The 23,074-nt window shown below is 43.0% G+C and overlaps 1 protein-coding gene across 3 annotated transcripts in view; it reads left to right on the top strand.

Annotated features, from left to right (window-relative positions):
• Arhgef28 (Rho guanine nucleotide exchange factor 28) overlaps positions 1-23,074 on the top strand; it is a 361,317-nt gene that overhangs the window by 186,903 nt on the left and 151,340 nt on the right. For all 3 annotated transcript variants that reach the window (XM_045133599.1, XM_045133602.1, XM_045133601.1), the window contains exons 8-9: positions 8,801-8,850; positions 9,341-9,401. In XM_045133599.1, coding sequence (XP_044989534.1) covers positions 8,801-8,850; positions 9,341-9,401 — 111 coding nt within the window. The remainder of the gene's footprint in view (positions 1-8,800; positions 8,851-9,340; positions 9,402-23,074) is intronic.

The following is a 23,074-nucleotide window of genomic DNA, read 5'->3' as shown; positions in this document are numbered from 1 at the left end:
ATCAAAACTTGAACATTATGCTAATTGAATTAGAAAGTAAGAAAAAAAAAAAGACTAGAAGAAAAATCTCCTTGTACATGAATGTCCATAGTGGCCTTGCTCACAACAGATACAAGCAGGAGCAATGCAAAAGCCCATCCTTGGAGGAATGAGTAAACAGGCGTGATGGGTGTGTGTCAGAGGCCTAATGAATCAGGGTGTGTGTGGTCTTCAGGGGGCCACGTCCCTCTGCACTGTTGCATTGCTTTGTCTCACAAGATGCTCATGGTGTCCCACCATGATCATTTGTCCCCATTCATAGCAGAGGATTAAGTTCTACTAAGTAAGCTTTTCTGAAGATCAGTGTAGCACTTAGATATTTTGAAAATGATTCTAAATGTGGTTCTAAAATTTTCATAAAACTATTTTTAGTAAAAAAAGTAGTATTTTTGTTACTGTGTTCATCTAGTATTCATATTTGTTTCAGGAAAGGAATTTAAGTTGATTAAAAATCATGGGAGGGGGGCTGGAGAGATGGCTTAGTGGTTAAGCCCTTGCCTGTGAAGCCTAAGGACCCTGGTTCGAGGCTTGATTCCCCAGGACCCACATTAGCCAGATACACAAGGGGGCGCATGCATCTGGAGTTTGTTTGCAGTGGCTGGAAGCCCTGGCGCACCCATTCTCTCTCTCTCTCTCTCTCTCTCTCTCTCTTTCTCTCTCTCTCTCTCTGCCTCTTTCTGTCTCTGTCACTCTCAAATAAATAAATAAAAATGTACATAAAAAAATCACGGGAGAGATCCCGTGTGGTGGCGCACGCCTTTAATCTCAACACCTGGGAGGCAGAAGTAGGAGGATCACTGTGAGCTCGAGGCCACCCTGAGACTACATAGTGAATTCTAGGTCAGCCTGGGTTAGAGTGAGACCCTACCTTGAAAAACAAAACACAACAACAACAACAAAAAAAATCATGGGAGAATAAAATTTTTAAAAAGGGGGCTGTAGTGATGACTTAGCGATTGAAGCACTTGCCTGCAAAACCTAAGGATCCAGGTTCGATATACCAGTACCCACATAAAGCAAGATGCACAAGGTGACATATGCGTCTGGAGTTCGTTTGCAATGACTAAAGGCCCTGGTGTGCCCATTTTCTCTCTCTGTCTCTTTCTGTCACTCTCTCAAATAAATAAATCACGAGAGACTGGCAAGATAGCTCAGTTGGTAAAGTGCTTGCCTTGCAAACATGAGGACCCGAGTTCATTCCCCATTACCCGTGTAAAAATACTGGGTGTGGTGGCCCCTGTAATTCCAATACTGGGGAGGCAGAGACTGGCGACTGCCTGGAGCTTGTTGGCCTGTCAGTCTAGCCTTATTGGTGTGTTCCAGGCCAAGGAGAGACCCTGTCTCAAACAACAAGGTGGACAGCACATGGAGGAGGACACTGGGGTTGTCCTTTGTTCCCCACGTGCATGCTCATACATGCTTATGAGTACCCATGTGCATACACATCCACGCCCGCACACATGTACCTGCACACATTTGAACGCACAGACCCATGCTGCGTAAAAACTAAAAAAGAAAGAAAGAAAAGTGATGCACTGTATTTCTGCTGGCTATCAGGTGAGATGGGTTTAAGGCCAGAGATTTTCCTCAGTTTTTTGATTAGTTCCAGTTTGACGCTTTAACAATACTGACAGACGCTGCATTTAACCTGGCTGGTTTACATTCTGCCATGTTTGATGCCCGGCCTTTGAATGTGATAAATTACATGTTACTTTAACTACAGCGTCTCTAACTTGTAGTATGTGATACTAGGGATAATTCTGTTATGAAGTTCTGTACTCCTGTATTACACGTGGATTATATTTCCTCATCATGTGACCTCAGCACAGAGATGCCAAGTAAAGTTTTCCATCATTACACAAAAGAGTGAAATACTGACTGATCTGGTACTTGAAAATATGCTATGTCAAAGAAGCCAATGATGACAGACCGCGGACTGTGGTTCCGCTTATATCCTGGCCAGGCAAACCTATCGAGACAAATTCAACTACAGGTTGTCTAGGGCTGGGCTGCAGGAAGTAGGTCAGAGAGCAGTTGAGGAAATACGGGGAGTGGTTGCTAATGGACGAGAGGGTTCTTTTTGTGTGTTGGCACGATAAAGCTGTGGTAATGATTTCACACTTCTGCATATGCTAACACCAATTGAACTGTATGCCTTAAGTAGGTGAATTGTGTTATATATGAATTGTACTTGAATAAGGCTATGACACACACACACACACACACACACACACACACACACACACACACACATATCGTTTATTTTTATTTATTTGAGAGTGACAGACAGAGAGAAAGAGGGAGAGAATGGGTGCTCCAGGGCCTCCAGCCACTGCAAACAAACTCCAGATGCGTGCGCCCCCTTGTGCATCTGGCTAATGTGGGTCCTGGGGAATCGAGCCTCAAACCAGGGTCCTTAGGCTTCACAGGCAAGTGCTTAACTGCTAAGCCATCTCTCCATCCCTAATGTGTGCTTTTTTTTTTTTTTTTTTTTTTTTTGGTTGTACGAGATAGGGTCTCACTCTGGCTCAGGCTGACCTGGAATTCACTATGGAGGTGGTCTTGAACTCATGGCGATCCTCCTACCTCTGTCTCCCGTGTACTGGGATTAAAGGTGTGCGCCACCACACCCGGCTAATGTGTGCATTTGTAATGTTCCTTTTTGTTCTGACCTCAAGATGTTGCTCTGGAATGATACGAAAATGAAGCCCTTCATCCACTAGCCTAATAACCTGCCTGATAAAATTCCAGTCCTTTTCATTTGCGTGATTATCCATCCAAGCAGATTGGAGAGATGGCTTAGGGGTTAAGGGCTTGTCTATGAAGCCTAAGGACCCTGATTCGAGGCTCGATTCCCCAGGACCCACATTAGCCAGATGCACAGGGGGGTGCTCGCATCTGGAGTTTTGTTTGCAGTGGCTGGAGGCCCTGGCATGCCCATTTTGGTGGGTTCTCCCTGAATGGCCACTATACAAGTAGTTTTTCAAGTTTTATTCATTATTATTATGTTTTTTAAAATATATTTTAGATTTGAGAGAGTGAGAAGGAGAATGGGCATGCTAGGGCCTCCATCCACTGCAAATGAACTTCAGATGCATGCGCCCCCTTGTGCATCTGGCTTACGTGGGTCCTGGAAAGTTGAACCGGGATCCTTTGGCTTTGCAGGCAAATACCTTAACCACTAAACCATCTCTCCAGCCCTATTATGCTGTTTGTTTTTTTTTTTTTAATTTCAAGTTAGGGTCTCCCTCTAGCCCAGGCTGCCCTGGAATTCACTATGGAGTCTTAGGGTGACCTTGAACTCACAGTGATCCTCTGCCTTCCGAGTGCTGGGATTAAAGGCGTGTGCCACCACACCCGGCTTTATGTTTTTTTTTTTTTTTTTAATTGGAGGAAGGAATATTTATTTGAAGCTTACAGGTCCAGGGGAAGTTCCATAATGGCAGAAGAAGCTGGCCTGTTTTTACAAGTCTAAGCAGAGAGAGAAAACGCCACAGGCTAAAAGCCACACCATTCAGCACAGTTCAGGAACACTAGGAGCTTTATTAATTATTATTATTATTTTGTGGCTCAGGTACAAACATTTATTGAGAACAATTTAAATTCTAAAAGTACCTCAAAAGAATCTTATTCTTTCTGAGTAATTCAGAGCACAAGTATAAACGCAGTCCTCTAAAACAGCACAGTTTGAGCTGCTCAAAAGGCCAGAATTCGGGCTGGAGAGATGGCTTAGCGGTTAAGTGCTTGCCTGAGAAGCCTAAGGACCCCGGTTCGAGGCTCAATTCCCCAGGACCCACGTTAGCCAGATGCACAAGGGGGCGCACGCACCTGGAGTTCGTTTACAGAGGCTGGAAGCTCTGGCACACCCATTCTCTCTCTCTCTCTCTCTCTCTCTCTGTCTCTCTCTCTGCCTCCTTCACTCTGTTGCTCTCAAATAAATAAACAAAAAAAAAATTAAAAAAAAAAAAGGCCAGAATTCCCTCTGTCATTAGCATCCTCTGGGCTGCTATAGTTGGGAAGGAATGGGTTGAGCTTGTGGGAATGCTGGGGCTCTTGGAAAAGCAAGGCTCACTTTGGCGTTTCTGTGGATAATTGCCTCATTGTTTTCCCCACTCCATGTTTGTACTGGATAGGCAAAATGACAGTCCTCACTAGTGTCACCACTGCTAGGGGAAAAAAGGAGTAATTGGGCTGTTGAAGCAAAAGTTCAAAGTATTATGAAAGTCTCTCGCTCACACTGGGAGGTGGATGTGCGCCCAGGCATCAAGCATCAAAGCGATATGTGAAGGACGCACATCAGTGCGGTGCAGGGTGTGTGTGTGTGTGGGAAGGTGGCTTTTGGACTGGCAGAGCTGAAGGGTGGGAAGGTCTCACCAACCTGGTGTCCAGAAGTTGTAATAAAGTAGTGCTGGTTAATCCCAGCACTTGGGAGGCAGAGGTAGGAAGATCGCCGTGAGTTCGAGGCCACCCTGAGACTACATAGTGAATTACAGGTCAACCTGGGCTAGAGCAAGACCCTACCTCAAAAACAAACAAACACACACAAAAAAACCAAATAAATAAAAAATAGTGCTGGTATCAAAGGTGTTTGAATTAGCAATTCAAGGAAGTAAATAACTTCCCTTCCCTTGTTCCAATCCACAGTTCACTACTTCGCATCACCCGCATGTCTTTTGGGTCAATAGATGTGGGTGGAGGAGAGAAGAATTTGTTGATTCACAACCTACTATGTGCCAAGCGGTGGATACAAGACCTTGGCAGGGGATACAAATCAATTTTTTCTCAGTCCTCCCAGAATCTAACTCTGACTGGGAACCTCCCCCCCCCCCCCCGCCATCCTGTGAGTGGGGGGCAGAGGGTTTGCATGGCATAGCCACTTGACATTGAAAGTATGGAGAATCCTACATTTTGCGTGTAAACCTTTTCTTGGTTTGAGGCTAGATTCCAGGTCCATGTTGCAAAAGGAAGCAGTACAACTTGAGCACAAGTTTTTGTTTTTCAGGCAAATCTTTTTTAAAAAATATTTTATTTTTATTTATGAGAGAGAGAGAGAAAGAGAGGGAGAATAGGTGTGTCAGGGCCTCCAGCCATTGCAAACGAACTCCAGACGCGTGCGCCCCCTTGTGCATCTGGCTAACGTGGGTCCTGAGGAATAGAACCTGGGTCCTTTGGCTTTACAGGCAAACACCTTGATCGCTAAGCCATCCCTCGAGCCCAAATCTTCTTAATGAGACATTGATATTAATCTTACAGCTACTTAACCCTGATTAAAAAGCCCTGTTTGCTGGTGCTTCCTCACGAGGGAACATAAGTATTGGAGATTATCTCTTGTTCCATTATAGTTTGGCAATGAAAAACAAAACAAAACATGTTTATCAAGTTTGGTAAGTCTGATTTAGAGAAGTAATCCTTCCTTCTGGGTGTGCCTTGAAGGCAAGATTAACAGGCTTGTGAGGCAGAATAGCTGGAGTCACTGATATCATCATCTGCCAAAGGTTGCTATAGCAACAAGTGGTTTGATTGCACTGTGCAACTGGTGGTTCTGTGGGTCTAGTGTAAAAGGATCCTAGTCATTTAGCAGAAACCCTCCTGGAACAATTTAATTAAACTCTAATACAATGAGTGTCAAATTCTTTGAAAACTCTTAAAATGTAGTTCTGAATTAAAGATGTGTTACTACCCCGAATCTGCACATTTTCACAAAAAATTTTAAAATATTTTATTTACTTATTTATTTGACAGAGGAAGAGAAAGAGAGGGAGAATGGGGGCACTCCAGGGCCTCCAGCCTCTGCAAATGAACTCCAGACACGTGCGCCCCCTTGTGCATCTGGCCAGTGTGGGTCCTGGGGAATCGACCTTGGGTCCTTTGGCTTTGCAGGCAAACACCTTAACCACTAAGACATCCCTCCAGCCCCACAAACATTTTTAAAAAAGAGTTAAGATGAAGAACTTTTACCTTTGAGTTATGTTGAAAATGAAGCATAATTATAATACAAATTTGTCTATTTTAATATAGTTTTAGCAGTTATTTTAAAATATTTTTTGTTCATTTTTTATTTATTTATTTGAGAGTGACAGACACAGAGAGAAAGACAGATAGAGGGAGAGAGAGAGAATGGGCGCACCAGGGCTTCCAGCCTCTGCAAACGAACTCCAGACGCGTGCGCCCCCTTGTGCATCTGGCTAATGTGGGACCTGGGGAACCGAGCCTCGAACCGGGGTCCTTAGGCTTCACAGGCAAGTGCTTAACCGCTAAGTCATCTCTCCAGCGCTAGCAGTTATTTTAAAAAGGAAAAGAAATCACAGGAAAACGTGGACATTTGCTGAGATCATGTAGCCAACCTTTAAGGCCAGAGGGGAGAGAAAGCGGGACCTTAACCACCCGGTGTGAATGTGACCTTTGATACTGAAAACTGGACAATAGGTCATCTCCTCTTAACTGACTGCGGTATGAACAGAGCGCTTCGTAAGTGTGGCCGAGTGGCCATTTGATCAGCAATGTCTGAAATGGACTTTAAAGGAATATCCTATAAGAGCAAATAAAACCGTGTGATCCTCTTGGTGTCTAATATAGATGTGTCCGTTAAAATGTTAGTTCTGATTTTTTTTTTCTTTTTTTTTGGCATAGTGAAGTTATTTATTTTTTTCATTTGCTACAGTTTTTACTGTGTATGTATATGAAATGAAACCCCTCCTGTGAACCTATGTAGAAAACACCAACTGATTTACACCAATTTCCTGCATCTTTGCAGTGGGATGAGATTTTTTTCTTTAGCCTTTTGTTTAGGATTTTGACTTGACTTGAAGTTGGTCTAGTCTCCTTTATGCAAATATTTCTCTGCTGCCACCTGGAGGCCAGATGTGGGCTGTGCATTTAAAAGGAGCCAATAGTGCTGGGTATGCCAACTACCTGAGGCTGGGTGGTCAATTACCACCTTATCCTCAGTCTGGGTGGAAAAGAGTTGACATGCAAAATTTAGGTTCTTATACCTTTTTATATTTTATCATGTGAGCTAGTGTGCAATATAAATCAAAGAGCAATATGCTATCATGGAGTGTTATTGTAAAATTACTTACTTGCTACAACACACATTCATTTTTTGCTAAGCAATTACAAAACTCATGACAAGTGGGATTACAGTTGCTTTATTTTTATTTTTTCTTTCTTATTTATTTATTTGAGAGAGAGAAAGAAGCAAACAGAAAAAGAGTGAGAATGGGTGTGCCAGGGCCTCCAGCCACTGCAAATGGACTCCAGACGCATGCGCCACCTTGTGCATCTGGATTATGTGGGTACTGGGGAATCGAACCATGGTCCTTCGGCTTTTCATGCAAGTGCCTTAACTGCTAAGCCAACTCTCCAGCCTTCTTTTTTTTTTTTTAATTTCAATTTATTTATTTGTAAGTAGAAAGAGAGATAGAAAAGAGAGAGAATGGGCACTCCAGGGCCTTCAGCCTAATAAGCAAATGCATGTGACACTGTAGCTGGCTATACATAGGTACTGGGGAATTGAACCTGAGTCATTAGGCTTTGCAGGCAAACACCATAACTCTGAGCCATCTCTCCAGCCCTCCATTCTTACTATTTATTATTCCAGCTTTGTAATTTATCATCCTTTTTATCTGATTATCATGGAGAACTATATACATAAAGCCATTATATGTTTTCTGCACAAAACATAGAGGAAAACTTTGGGTCATAAGGCGAGTTTAGCTAACTTCATTTGGAAATTTGAGGCGTTAGACACCTGAAATGAACAGGAACAGCAAAGCAGGGTGGGGATCGTACAGTCAGTGTACTCACCAGGAAAATTCCTAGAGTCCACTCTGCGTCCACATCCTGTATGGCCCCAGGACTGGGAAGCTGAGATTCCAGAAAAAAGACTCTGGCTACCTCCCTCCCTTGCAGGATTGTATATTTATATAAATTCAGGTGCAAGCTTTTCAGTCACTCGCTCCTCCTAGGGATGTCAACCCTTATTTTCTCCAGTCCAAACCTGTTCCTGGTAGTTATTTTGACAGTCTGGCTCTGGTTTCTGGGCAACGGGAGTATTTGGGGAGAGAGCCAGTCAGTGAAGCCACAGGGAAAAATGTCTCCTCACGTGGACTTTCCTGTTCAATAGAGAACATCCTGAGCACTGTTTCCAGGAAAATCTTTGCTGGGTGGGTGTGGGTGGGCACTCCTGGGGCATCTGAGGTCGGTCACTACCCAGCTGACCTGGCTGGCTGAGACTGGAGCCAAAAGCTCTGTGCTCTATACACTTCTAACACTTGGAGGGGAACAGGCGACTCCCGTCTGGAGTGATTTACTCTGTTGCATTCTCTCATTGCCATCTGAAGAATTTGAGGAAATCGGGGAGTGTGGTTTCCTTCTTAGGTGGGTACAACGCACGTCCTCACTGGCTCTGGAGAAGCCTAGGTGGTGAGCAGCCTTCCTCTGGAATCAAGAGAGCTTGTTTATTGAATGCTCCTTCTTTTCCCTCAGGATTTCCTGCCAGAAGGCCAGAGTGTTGTTTACATCTCAGTAGACACAAACAGTACCAGTGTGGGCTGTCAGGTGATCAGCTTTTTCATTCTCCTCAGAGCTGAGTTTTTTAGAACCCTAATCTAGAAATCTAGCAGCCAACAGACCTGGGGACCTTGGTTATATTTTTTATCTAGTTTTTTTTTTTTTTTTTTTTACTTCCCCCCATCTCTTTTTCTTTTTGTAAGCAAAAGCTTTAATCAGCAGGTCATGATGTGAATTATTCCTTTTGCAGAGATTAAGAATTTGGTGTCTGACAGATCTCTACGGGAGGAGGATGGAAAGGTAATGAATTCTTCCTTACGCATTTCTCCAGGGTTCAAATCGAAGGGGCCATCTAGTGGTCATAAATACAGAAAAGGGAGATCCACAGGTAAACAGGGCTGTGTCTCAAATTCAGTTTCTTTTATCAGGTTCTTGATCACTATGCTTTATGACTTGGTCTAGGTATCTCTCTGAGTTGTTGGTGTAAACAAAAGATAATTAAATCTAAATTGTCCTCAAAGTTTATCTGTGGATGTTTGCCAGTAATGTGCCTTACTGTGAACAACATTGTGGTGTGTTTCAGCTGGGGACAAGTTCCTTCCTTATTTTTAGATCTTAAGAAGTAGTCATTATAAACAAAGACTAGTTTTCTGTTTGTGTGGTGTGATACATGTGACCTGGCTTTATTGATGTTTTCCAAAACTGCTGTGCCAGTTCACAAAAATAGATAAACATTAATGTGGCGGAGATGTAATTTAATAAACATACCTCATCTGACTGTGTGTTTCAGTGTGTCACGAGGCTGCTGGACCAACAGAAAGGACATGAAGATCAGGACAGCCTAGATTCGGGTATGTTCCAAAATGTCGCTTTCCCTACACCCATGGGGTTTCACAGATGGTAGATAGAAAGAAAATACATTTTGGGGGTTGTGTGTGGAGAGATGGCGTAGCAGTTAAGGTACTTGCCTGTGAAGCCTAAGGACCAGGTTCAATTCCCCAGTCAGTACCCATGTAAGCCGGATGCATAGGGTGGCGCATGCATCTGGAGTTTGTTTGCAGTAGCTGGAGGCCCTATGTGCCCATTCTTTCTCTCTCTCTCTCAAATAAATAAATAAAATTACCAAAAAAAAAACCTCTTTAATAAAGAAATAAAGTGCGTTTTATTTCTTTCTTTTTTTGGTTTTTTGAGGTATGGTCTCACTCTAGGCCAGGCTGACCTGGAATTCACTATGTAGTCTCAGGGTGACCTCGAACTCATGGTGATCCTCCTACCTCTGCCTCTCAAGTTCTGGGATTAAAAGCATGCACCACCACACCCAGCCCTACATTTAAAAAAAAATTTTTTTTTTTTAAATTTTATTTATTGGTTTGAGAGTGACAGAGAAAGAGGCAGAGAGAGAGAGAGAGAATGGGCACGCCAGGGCTTCCAGCCACTGTAAACGAACTCCAGATGCGTGCGCCCCCTTGTGCAACTGGCTAACGTGGGACCTGGGGAATTGAGCCTCGAACCGGGGTCCTTAGGCTTCACAGGCAAGCGCTTAACCGCTAAGCCATCTCTCCAGCCCTAAAAAAAAATTTTGTTTATTATTTTTATTTATTTATTTGAGAGTGACAGACAGAGAAAGAGGCAGGTAGAGAGAGAGCAAATGGGCGCGCCAGGGCCTCCAGCCACTGCAGACGTACTCCACATGCATGCACCCCTTATGCATCTGGCTAACGTGGGTCCTGGGGAGTTGAGCCTCGAATCAGGGTCCTTAGGCTTCACAGGCAAGCACTTAACTGCTAAGCCATCTCTCCAGCCCCCCCTTTTTTTTTGTATAAAAATCTTCTTTCCTGGGAACCATGCTTACCCAGGTAAATTTCCTTTGCAGCATCAGTCATAATACTGTGACTTCCATTTACAATCTAAAATGTGAAGAAATAAAAATAAGCAAATAAAAGCATTTCCCAAGCAGTTTTATTCTGCCAACTGCTGACTTGGTAGTTGTCCTAGTTACCTGATTATTCCAATGTGGTGGGCTCTGCCAGCTTCCTTTCAGGGAAGCCACTGAGCCCTTGGTGAATAGTAAGAGTTGGGATGGAGATTTGGAATGTCATTGTGCCTGGGTCCTAACGCCTCCATGTTTACCCCTCATCCACAGTGATGACTCAGTATATACCCACGGAGAGGTGCTTATGTGATCTAACCCCTTGGCCTCAGAGAAGACCAGATGCTACTGTAGGGTGTGGGTCTTGCATGGGTGCCTTACAGAGAAACCAGGGCTTCCTGAGTGGGGAGGGGGCTAAGGTGATTCTTCTCGTGGACCTGGGAATTCTCATCTGTTCACCAGAGTTCTAGTTTAACACTCCTGATAGCTCCTCCTCAGATCTCTCCTCCAGATACTTTCTCTTTCTTCAAGGCTCATTTGGGCCCAGATTTATCCCTTGAGATTATTTAGAGGCAAGCAGAATAGAATGAAGCTGGGTGGGTAGGAGGACGTGGGCTGGCCTGCCACCGATGCCCAGCTGGGGCCCTTGGGTGTTCTGTAGAGACCCCTGGGACTCTTCTGTGGGATGTGTGTGTGTGTGTGTGTGTGTGTGTGTGTGTGTGTCTTCCAAGCTCTTTGCTTCAGGCACCTTGCAGTGTGCCCACCTGGAGAACACACATGCCCAGAGCCGTCTCAGGGTGCCACAGGTGAGACAGGGTGGAGGTCCAGTGCCCAGGCTGATGCGAAGCACAATGAGTAAATAGCAAACGTGGTTGACCTATGACACTGTGAGCTGACTTTCCCAGGGCCTCCTGGGAGCCCCGCCGGTGTGGTTGGTGCTTTGGGCAGACACATGACGGGGCAGTTAGAACAGTTGGGAAATCCTGCAGCGTAGAGAAGGCAAGAAGGAAGCACCGGTGTCGCTTGGCTTGGTGGATCGGGGCCTGGCATCAAGCCCGAAGGTGCTTTGCTGGACTCCCTGATGGAGGGGCTGCTGAAATTGGAAGCAGAAACGTGGCTAGGTGCCCAGCCATATGCGTGCGTCTATGATCGCTGCTCTCTGTGTAAGGTGAGAGTAATAATCCACTTCCAGAAAGAGGGAAGAGGAAGAGGAAAGTCTCCAGTTGGATGACTGCTGTGGGCCACAGAAGCCAGAAACGGAGCGGCTGCTATTCATGGACACAGGATGTCTCATGGACAGATTGCATCACATTCGCAGGAATGTCAGCTTTGAAGAATGTTTACCCAGACAAATTGCTGGGAGAGGAGCTGGCTGTTAAAAGTATTAAACAGTGGGCTTATTTTAATTCTAGGCTTTAAAACTTCATGCCGGTCTTTAACTGCTATACTTGCTGGGTAAGACTTTTGCTGTGGAGCCTGGAGCAGCTGAGTGCTTTGTCAGTCACACCCCTGCATCTGGAGAGGGACACTGGGGAGGCCTGGAGAGAGAGAGAGGAAGAAATGACACAACTATAATCTGGTGGTTTATTAAAAAAAAAAAAAGGCCCTTTCCTGGACCTAATTTTTGTTTTGTTATTAATTTAAGATTTTGGATTAAACACACACACACCCTTGACTTTATGTAAGGGAATGGTAATAGACTTTAAAGGAAGCTTCAGAGACAGCGGAGGAGGCAGTGGGCAGTGAGCTATAGCCGCATGGTAAGCCTGAGGTGGGCAAGGCACTAGCTCCCCCTAGTGGCCACTTCAAAACTCGTGTTCCATACGGGCTTGGACTCCTGCCCCATCTCCGAGGAACTGCTGATAAAAGTATGTGGGGGAGAGGTGTAAGCCAGTCTTGATTTGTATTATTCTCTGTGGTTTCATAAATAGCATCAGGGCTGTTCTGGTAGAATTTTCTGGGGTGATGGACATATCTGGAGCTGTGCTATCCGGAACAGTAGCCGACAGCCACCTATGCCCATCAAGTTATTAGGGATGTGACTAGAGTATTCTTTTAAGTTTGTATTTATTTTTTATTGACAACATCCATAATTGTAAATAATATCCCATGGTAATACCCTCCCTTTTTTCCCACTTTTTCTCCTTTGAAACTCCACTCTCCATATCCCCCCCTCCCCAATCATTCTATTTTATTTTGATGTCATGATCTTTTCCTCCTATTATGATGGTCTTGTGTAGGTAGTGTCAGGCACTGTGAGGTCATGGATATCCAGGCCATTTTGTGTCTGGAGGAGCACATTGTAAGGAGCCCTACCCTTCCTTTGGCTCTTACATTCTTTCTGCCACCTCTTCTGCAATGGACCCTGAGCCTTGGAAGGTGTGATAGAGATATTTCAGTGCTGAGCACTGCTCTGTCACTTCTCAGCACCATGGTGCCTTCTGAGTCATCCCAAGGTCACTACCATCTGAAAAGAGAAGGTTCTCTAACCAAAAGTGAGAGTGGCATTAATATATGGGTATGAACATTAAGAGAAGTGCTTACAGGGCATTTGGGTGAGCATAGTATATACATTTAGCCAGACACCAGCAGACGTACACCCCTAGGGCTCATGACTACCCCGGTTGTAGGTTTTCATTATCGGGGATGTATTCCCTCCCATAGAGCAGGCCTCCGGTCACATTAGAGGGCAATTGGTTTCCCTCATAACAGACGTGCCACTATTGCACCTGTTGGCTCATTTGGCCTGGCTGGCCAAATTTAAGACTTGCAGTGTCCACTGTTGAGTATCTTCACTGGTGATTTCTCTCTCTCCCATTGAACTGCATGCAGAATGGCTTTTCCCAGCTCTCTGTCAGCTGGTCTACATGGAGGAGATTTTCGGCTCAGTTCCAGCAGGATTTCTCAGTGGCCTTGCAGCCCAATTATGTGGAGTCTTCAGCAATAGGGTCTTACCATCTATTCCTGGAGGGAAACCAAGAGCCTCGGCAATGGCCTGTAATGCTTTGGGGGCATCAGGGACCTCCCTGACCAACAGCTCACTGGAAGGCATTCCATCCCTGGCACTGAAAAATTTCTAGTAACAATCTATGCCACTTTATCTTAATTTTTTTTTTTTTTTTTGCTGCCATATACAAGCCCCAGATGCTTCTTGGAGCATTTCTCCATCCCCACTTTGTGTCTGGCCTTACATGGGTGCTGGGGAATTGAACTCAGGCCAACAGGCTTTGCAAGCAAGCTCCTTTCACCACCAAGCCATCTCCCCAGCCTCTTATTTGACTTTATTATATTAGACAGGTCCGAGGCAGAGTAAGGTTCTTTTCTGTTGTTTGTAACCCCTCAGAGAATCAAGAATCACACTGGCTATTAGTTGATAATACTAAAAGTGACTGTTACTGTAGAAATTATGTCTAGGATGGGAAGTAGCTGGTGAGATCACACAGGCTAGTACCCTAGAACCACTGCCGTGATGTTGAATACTTGACCTTGATGTTGAGTCGTGGAGCCCTGGCCTTGCTCCCTGTGTGTGCTGTAAGGGTTGGCATTTTACTCAAAGGGCAGAGACATGAGCTGAAGGGGTGACATCTGATTCTGATCCTGCCACATGTAGAGAGTGAGGTTCGTGCCTGTGACAGCTGACAGGGAGGAGACAAGGCAAAGCTCTTGGAGGCAATGGAAGAAAGCAGGGGTAGATGAACGGCATGTGTTGCAGTTCGTTTCCAGTTGCTTCCAGAAAACACCTGGCCAAGAACAGCTCGTGAGAGGAAAGGGTTTATTTTGGCTTTCTAGAATCGAGGGGAACTCCATGAAGACAGGGGAAAACAATGCCATGAGCACAGGGTGGACATCACCTCCTGGCCAACATCAGGTGGACAGCAGCAACAGGAGTGTGTGTCAAACTCTGGCAAGAGGAAACTGGCTGTAACACCCATAATCCCGCCCCCCAAAATGCACCACCTCTAGGAGGATCCAGTCCCCAAATTGCCAACAGCTGGAGACCTAGCATTCAAAATACATAAGTGTACGGGGGACACTTGAATCAAACCAACGCAGCATGAATTAGGGCTGGGGATGCAGCTCAGTGGAAGAGCCCCTGTCTAACCTGCTCAAGGCCCTGGGTTCGGTCCTCAGCCCCAAACAGGATCCTGAGCATGGAATTCTAAGAGCCAGCACCCATGTAATTGGAAGCTCACACACACCACCACCACCATCACCACCACCATCTCAGGAATGCTGCATGAAAAAGGAAAAAGATGGAGGGAGAGGAAACCTTAGCTTGTGTGGGGAAAGTTTCTCTACCTCAAAACAAACCTCACCCATGATTGTGTTTTGAAGTAAAGGGTCTGGGGGACAGAGAAATGCTCCAAGAAGCATATTGCCAGTGTCGCTGTTTGTATAGATTCGGACTGAAATTTTATTCCTTTGGTCCATTTTGATGAGATCGTACGGTGGTTGTTGAGGTTTAAGGAGCTGTTTTTGGTAGACCGACTTCTGACACTGGAATTCTGCTGTGTGCTAGGTGGTCAGCGGGCTCTCTTACTGAGCTGGTTCTGCCCTTTTATATCTGTGGCTTCCTTGTTGGGTAAGATTCTCCTTGTGGAATGTTAAAGAAGCACTTTTCTTTCAGTGAGACCACTGGGTATTTATTGACACACTTTCATCCTGTAAGTTATAAGGTAAGAGTATCTGGAAGGAATGTCTAGGTTAACATAGACCGTAGCCCGAAGACCAGAAAACACAAGGAAACTGAAATCTTGCTGGAGCTAGATAGTCACTTTTATGGTATTTTCTTCTGATTAAAAACGCCACAAAATTGTGCCAGAGAGATCGTTTAGTGGTTACTTCCCATCCTAGATATAATTCCTACAGTCGCAGTCATTTTTAGTATATATGCTAATAGCCAGTGTGATTTCTTGATGCTCTGGGGAGTTAAGAACAACCGAAAAGGCCCTTCCTCTGGCTTGGACCTGTCTACTGTAATAAAGTCAAAACAAGAGGCTGGGGAGATGGCTGAGTGGTGAAAGGTGCTTGCCTGCAAAGCCAAAAGAACCCAGGTTCTATTCCCCGGTAAAGTCAGATGCACAAGGTGACGCATGCATCTGGAGTTTGTTTGCAGTGGCTAGAGGCCCTGGCATGCCCGTTCTCTCTCTCCCTCTCTCTCTCAAATAAATAAACAAAAATAACATTAAAACAAAGCAAAATTGTCAGAAGGTAACCAAAAGGAGGTGGAATTCAATGCTTGACTGGTGAACACATCTGAATAAAGGATATAAACTTTCCTTTACAGTTAGTGAACACAGGTTGGGTAAAGTTTGGCTCCCATTCTTATCATTTTTTTGTGTATTTTACTTATTTGAGATAGAGATAGAGAGAGAGAGAGAGAGAAAAGGAGGGAGAGAATGGGTGCACCAGGGCCTCCAGCCACTGCAAACGAACTCCAGACGCCTGTGCCACCTTGTGCATCTGGCTAACGTGGGTCCTGGAGAATCTAACGGGGGTCCTTTGGCTTTGCAGGCAAACGCCGTAACTGTTAAGCCATCTCTCCAGCCCCCGTTATTATCATTTTTAAAGTAAATTTTGGGGGAAAGTTTTAGAGTCATATAATTTGTTTAGTTTTCCTTAACTTTTACCTAATTTGCTTATCCATGACACTGTATTTTATCATCATGTTGTCCTTGGTTGTTGGCTGTGAGAGTTTCTCACGTTTACCTGGTTTTTGACGTCTTTTGACAGTGTTGAGAAGCACTGTTTGGGAATGTTGTAGGATGTTCTGCATTTGGGATTTAACCCCCCCCGCCCCCAGCATTCAATAAGAGTTCTTTGTTTTGGGATGAAGACCACATAGGCAAAATGCCACCTCTATCCCATAACATTAAGGGTATCTCATCAGCTGGTGTGATGGCCTTGCTCCCCTGGCTACGATGGTGTTGATTCTTTTCTCCCCTGTCGAGTTACTTTTCCTCATTCCCTTTTTATACTGTAGTTTTTGCAAACAAGCCCAGATGTGTAGCCCCCACTTAAGGAGTGGGATTTATCTATATACTTCCTATGAGTAGAGAACATAAATAACTTGGAATTATTTTACCTTGTAAATTTTACCCCTATACCACTTATTCATCTACTGTCTTTGTGAAGGAAAAATATTAATTTTACATTTTGAGTTATAGCTTTTTCTTTTGTCGTCAAAGCATTCCAGCTCTGATATTAGAAAATCTTAGCTGGATCCTGTATTCTTTTTACATATCTTCACCGTTGTTGTGTGTGTCTTTGACATGGTAAAAGCAGTCTCTGATTTGTTAGTTGGGGATGCACAATACCATGGATTAATCAAGACCCATAGAACTTTATAGCACATAGAATAAACCTCAATGCATGCAAATAAAAAAAAATCAGATTAGAAGATCCAAGGATGGAATGAAAAATGTGACAAAACAATCTACCTGCATTAAAATGTGTGACGCAAACATATTAAAGGGGATTCTCTTGGAGAAGTAGTCCATAACTAAATAAGTTTGGAAATGAGTGGCATTTTTTTTAAAAGGAATAAATGAAAAATAAGCTGAACAGAAATGCTGACCTCTAGTTGGTAAAGATTTTTCTTTTCTGCACAGAGACACAGGTTAACAATTCTGGTACCACTATACAGGTATCCTGGAATTGAATAATTAAGTGAATAGCTTCTGGAAGGTGTCAGGTCTCTTGCTGTTGGGGTGGGGGCTCAGGGAGAAGCAGGAGGAAGAGGTGGAATGACAGTGTGCCTGACCAAGGAGGCTGCTCTGCTGAAGTGACATGCTTTGTAAACGAATGTGTTGAGAGGGGCTGGAGAGATGGCTTAGCAGTTAACGCTTGCCTGTGAAGCCTAAGGACCCTGGTTCGAGGCTCAATTCCCCAGGACCCACGTTAGCCAGATGCACAAGGGGGCGCACGCTTCTGGAGTTCGTTTGCAGTGGCTGGAGGCCATGGCGCGCTCATTCTCTCTCTCTCTCTTCCTCTTCCTCTTTCTGTCTGTCACTCTCAAATAAACAAAAAATACTAAAAAAAAAAAAAGAATGTGTTGAGGTCAGAGCCCCAGAGCTCGAGCCTGCCTCTATGAGGACATGGTTTCGAGGTATTTATGGTATAAGAAAAGGATTTGGTCTGGAGCCTTTGGAGAGGGAGCTGATAGCGAAGGCCCTATGGTTTGTGCACATGGTCAAGCCTCACCATTCTTTTTTAAAAATTTTTTTTTCTTAGTTCTATGTTTTATTTTTATTAATTAATTTGAGATAGAGAGATACAGAAATAGGCAGGGAGAGAGAGAGAGAGAGAGAGAGAGAGAGAGGATGGTTGTTACAGGGCCTCCAGCCACTGCAAACAAACTCTAGATATGTGCACCCCCTTGTGCATCTGGCTTATGTGGGTCATGGAGAGTCAAAACTGGGTCCTTTGGCTTTGCAGGCAAGTGCCTTAACCACTAAGCCATCTCTCCAGCCCACACCTCACCATTCTTCATAGGAGGTTTGTTCAGAAAAGAGCAATATTAGCATGTCCTATGGGTGGTATATTTTTCTCTTGGATGTCAGATGGTCATATCATCAGACATTGTGCAGACTCATATGAAGATTAGGTCAACCAGTGTGAGTTATTTTCAAGTTCTTTTTAAAAAATTTTTTGTTTTATTTTTATTTATTTATTTATTTGAGAGCGACAGAGAGAGAAAGAGGAAGATAGAGAGAGAGAGAGAGAGAGAGAGTGAGTATGGGCGCGCCAGGGCCTCCAGCCTCTGCAAACGAACTCCAGACACGTGCGCCCCCTTGTGCATCTGGCTAATGTGGGTCCTGGGGAATCGAGCCTTGAACCGAGGTCCTTAGGCTTCACAGGCAAGCGCTTAACTGCTAAGCCATCTCTCCAGTCCCCCCTCCCTCCCTCCTTTCCTTCCTTCCTTCCTTTTTTTTTTGTGTGAATGTATGGTGTGGTTGTGGTGGTGGTGTGTGTGTATGGGTGCGTGCAAGTGTGTGTGTATGTGGTGTATGTGCCCTTGCGGCACCCCGTACTCTCACTGCAGTGGGAGATGCTCTGCTAGGGTGACTAGAGCAGAATGACAGGCCATCGCTCTTCTTCTTCATCTTATTTTGATCCAGCGTCTCTTTACTGATTCCGAACCTTGTGGGGCTCCTAGATTTTTTTTTTTTTTTTTTTTTTTTTTTTTTTTTTTAATTTTTATTAACATTTTCCATGATTATAAAATATATCCCATGGTAATTCCCTCCCTCCCCACCCCCACACTTTCCCGTTTGAAATTCCATTCTCAATCATATTACCTCCCCATTACAATCATTGTAATTACATATATACAATATCAACCTATTAAGTATCCTCCTCCCTTCCTTTCTCCACCCTTTATGTCTCCTTTTCAACTTACTGGCCTCTGCTACTAAGTATTTTCATTCTCACACAGAAGCCCAGTCATCTGTAGCTAGGATCCCCATATGAGGGAGAACATGTGGCGCTTGGCTTTCTGGGCCTGGGTTACCTGACTTAGTATAATACTTTCCAGGTCCATCCATTTTTCTGCAAATTTCATAACTTCATTTTTCTTTACCGCTGAGTAGAACTCCATTGTATAAATGTACCACATCTTCATTATCCACTCATCTGTTGAGGGACATCTAGGCTGGTTCCATTTCCCAGCTATTATAAATTGAGCAGCAATAAACATGGTTGAGCATGTACTTCTAAGGAAATGAGATGAGTCCTTTGGATATATGCCTAGGAGTGCTATAGCTGGGTCATATGGTAGATCAATCTCTAGCTGCTTTAGGAACCTCCACACTGTTTTCCACAATGGCTGGACCAGATTGCATTCCCACCAGCAGTGCAGAAGGGTTCCTTTTTTTCCACATCCCCGCCAACATTTATGATCATTTGTTTTCATGATGGTGGCCAATCTGACAGGAGTGAGATGGAATCTCAATGTAGTTTTAATCTGCATTTCCCTGATGACTAGTGACGTAGAACATTTTTTTAGGTGCTTATATGCCATTCGTATTTCTTCCTTTGAGAACTCTCTATTTAGCTCCTTAGCCCATTTTTTGATTGGCCTGTTTGATTCCTTATTAGTTAACTTTTTGAGTTCTTTGTATATCCTAGATATTAATCCTTTATCAGATATATAGCTGGCGAAGATTTTTTCCCATTCTGTAGGTTGCCTCTTTGCTTTTTTCACTGTGTCCTTTGCGGTGCAAAATCTTTGTAATTTCATTAGGTCCCAGTGGTTAATCTGTGGTTTTATTGCCTGAGCAATTGGGGTTGTATTTAGAAAGTCTTTGCCAAGACCAATATGTTGGAGGGTTTCCCCTACTTTTTCCTCTAGCAGTTTCAAAGTTTCCGGTCTGATGTTAAGGTCTTTAATCCATTTGGACTTAATTCTTGTGCATGGCGAGAGAGAAGAATCTATTTTCATCCTTCTGCAGATATTTATCCAGTTTTCAAAACACCATTTGTTGAAGAGGCTGTCTCTTCTCCAATGAGTATTTTTGGCATTTTTATCGAATATCAGGTGGCTATAGCTACTTGGGCTTACATCTGGGTCCTCTATTCTGTTCCACTGATCTACATGTCTGTTTTTGTGCCAGTACCATGCTGTTTTTGTTACTATGGCTCTGTAGTATAGGTTAAAATCAGGTATGGTGATACCACCAGCCTCTTTTTTGTTGCTCAGTATTATTTTAGATATTCGAGGTTTTTTATGATTCCAAATGAATTTTTGGATTGTTTTTTCTATTTCCATGAAGAAAGCCTTTGGAATTTTGATAGGGATTGCATTAAATGTGTAGATTGCTTTAGGTAAGATTGCCATTTTCACGATATTGATTCTCCCAAGCCAGGAACAAGGGATGTTTCTCCACTTTCTAGTGTCTTCTGCAATTTCTCGCTTGAGTGTCTTAAAGTTCTCATTGTATAGATTCTTTACTTCCTTAGTTAGGTTTATTCCAAGGTATTTTATTTTTTTTGATGCAATTGTGAATGGGAGTGATTCTCTGATTTCATCCTCTGTGTGTTTGTTGTTAGCATATATGAAGGCTACTGATTTCTGTGTATTTATTTTGTATCCTGCTACATTGCTGTAGGTTTTGATTAGCTCTAACAGCTTGCTAGTAGAGTCTTTAGGGTCCTTTATGTATAGAATCATGTCATCTGCAAATAGTGATAACTTGATTTCTTCCTTTCCAATTTGTATCCCTTTTATGTGTGTCTCTTGCCTTATTGCTATGGCTAGGACTTCCAAAACTATATTAAATAGAAGTGGAGACAGTGGACACCCTTGTCTTGTTCCTGATTTTAGTGGAAAAGCTTCCAGTTTTTCCCCATTTAGTAATATGTTGGCTGTAGGCTTGTCATAAATGGCCTTTATTATATTGAGATATGTTCCTTCTATTCCCAGTCTCTGTAGGACTTTTATCATGAAGGGATGTTGGATTTTGTCAAATGCTTTCTCTGCATCTAATGAGATGATCATGTGATTTTTGTCCTTCAACCCATTTATGTAATGTATTACATTTATAGATTTGCGTATGTTGAACCATCCCTGCATCTCTGGGATAAAGCCTACTTGGTCAGGGTGAATGATCTTTTTGATATACTCTTGTATTCTGTTTGCCAATATTTTGTTGAGAATTTTTGCATCTATGTTCATGAGGGAGATTGGTCTGTAATTTTCTTTTTTTGTTCTATCTTTGCCTGGTTTTGGTATCAGGGTGATGCTGGCCTCATAGAAGGAGTTTGGTAGGATTCCTTCTTTTTCTATTTCCTGGAAAAGCTTAAGAAGCAATGGTGTTAGCTCTTCCTTAAAAGTCTGGTAAAATTCAGCAGTGAATCCATCCGGGCCTGGGCTTTTTTTAGTTGGGAGATTATTGATAACTGCTCGGATCTCCATGTTTGTTATAGGTCTATTTAAGTGATTAATCTCATTTTGATTTAATTTAGGTAGGTCATATAGATCAAGGAAATCATCCATTTCTTTCAGATTTTCATACTTTGTGGAGTATATGCTTTTATAGTATGTCCCTATAATTTTTTGAATTTCTCTGGAATCTGTTGTGATGTTACCTTGTTCATCTCTGATTTTATTAATTTGTGTCTCTTCTCTCTTTCTTTTGGTCAGATTTGCTAAGGGTTTATCAATCTTGTTTATCCTTTCAAAGAACCAACTCTTTGTTTCATTAATTCTTTGGATTGTTCTTTTTGTTTCTATTTCATTAATTTCTGCCCTAATCTTTATTATTTCTTCCCGTCTACTACTTTTTGGTTTGCCTTGTTCTTCTTTTTCCAAGGCTTTAAGGCGAAGCATTAGGTCGTTTACTTGCGACCTTTCTAATTTCTTAATATAGGCACTTAAGGCTATAAATTTACCCCTTAGAACTGCCTTCATTGTGTCCCAGAGATTTTGGTATGTTGTGTTCTCATTATCATTTGACTCTATAAATTTTTTGATTTCCTTTTTGATTTCTTCATTGACCCACTCATCATTTAGTAGTGTATTGTTTAGCTTCCATGATTTTGTGTATGCTCTATAGCCTTTCTTGCTACTGATTTGTAGTTTAATTCCATTGTGGTCAGATAGAATGCAAGGAATTATTTCAATTTTCCTGAATTTGTTAAGATTTGCTTTGTGTCCTAATATATGGTCTATTTTAGAGAATGTTCCATGTGCTGCTGAAAAGAATGTATATTCTGCAGCCTTTGGATGAAATGTCCTGTATATATCTGTTAGGTCCATATCTTCTATGACCTCATTTAGTCCAGATGCCTCTCTGTTTATTCTTTCCCTGGATGACCTGTCAATTGATGAGAGTGGGGTGTTAAAGTCACCCACCACCACCGTGTTTGGTGTTATCTGTGACCTTAGTTCTAATAGTGTTTGTTTGACGAATTTGGGAGCCCCCATGTTAGGTGCATATATGTTTAGGATTGTAATGTCCTCCTGTTGGAGTGTGCCCTTAATCAATATAAAGTGACCTTCCTTATCTTTTTTGACTAACTTCGGACTAAAGTCCACCCTGTCTGATATTAGGATAGCAACCCCTGCTTGTTTTCTAGGCCCATTTGCTTGAAACACCGTCTTCCAACCTTTCACCCTAAGATAATGTCTATCCTTTGTAGAAAGGTGAGTTTCTTGAAGACAACAAATTGTAGGATCCTGTTTTTTAACCCAGTCTGCAAATCTATGTCTTTTCGTTGGGGCATTGAGACCGTTGATATTAAGAGATATTATTGAAAGGTGTGTATTTATGTTTGCCATTTGTGTGTGTGTGTGTGTGTTACTTGTTCTACCTGTGCTCTCTTCTGTTAACTGGTATTTGAGTATGGCTGGTTTTTTCTAGGTTCCTTATATGTGTGCTTTTCCTTTTGTTCAGCATGGAGGATTCTATCAAGTATTTTCTGTAGAGCTGGTTTTGTCTTCAGATATTCCTTTAACCTGCTTTTGTCATGGAATGTCTTTATTTCTCCATCTATTTGGATGGATAACTTTGCAGGATAAAGTAACCTTGGTTGACAGTTGTTATCTTTCAGAACTTGGAATATATCACTCCAGGCCCTTCTGGCTTTAAAAGTTTGTGTTGAATAATCTGCTGTAATCCTGATGGGCTTGCTTTTGTAGGTAACTTGATTTTT

The sequence above is a fragment of the Jaculus jaculus genome, chromosome 14 (assembly GCF_020740685.1).
Source record: "Jaculus jaculus isolate mJacJac1 chromosome 14, mJacJac1.mat.Y.cur, whole genome shotgun sequence".
Lineage (NCBI taxonomy): Eukaryota > Metazoa > Chordata > Mammalia > Rodentia > Dipodidae > Jaculus > Jaculus jaculus.
This window is presented reverse-complemented; position numbering and strand designations above follow the sequence as displayed.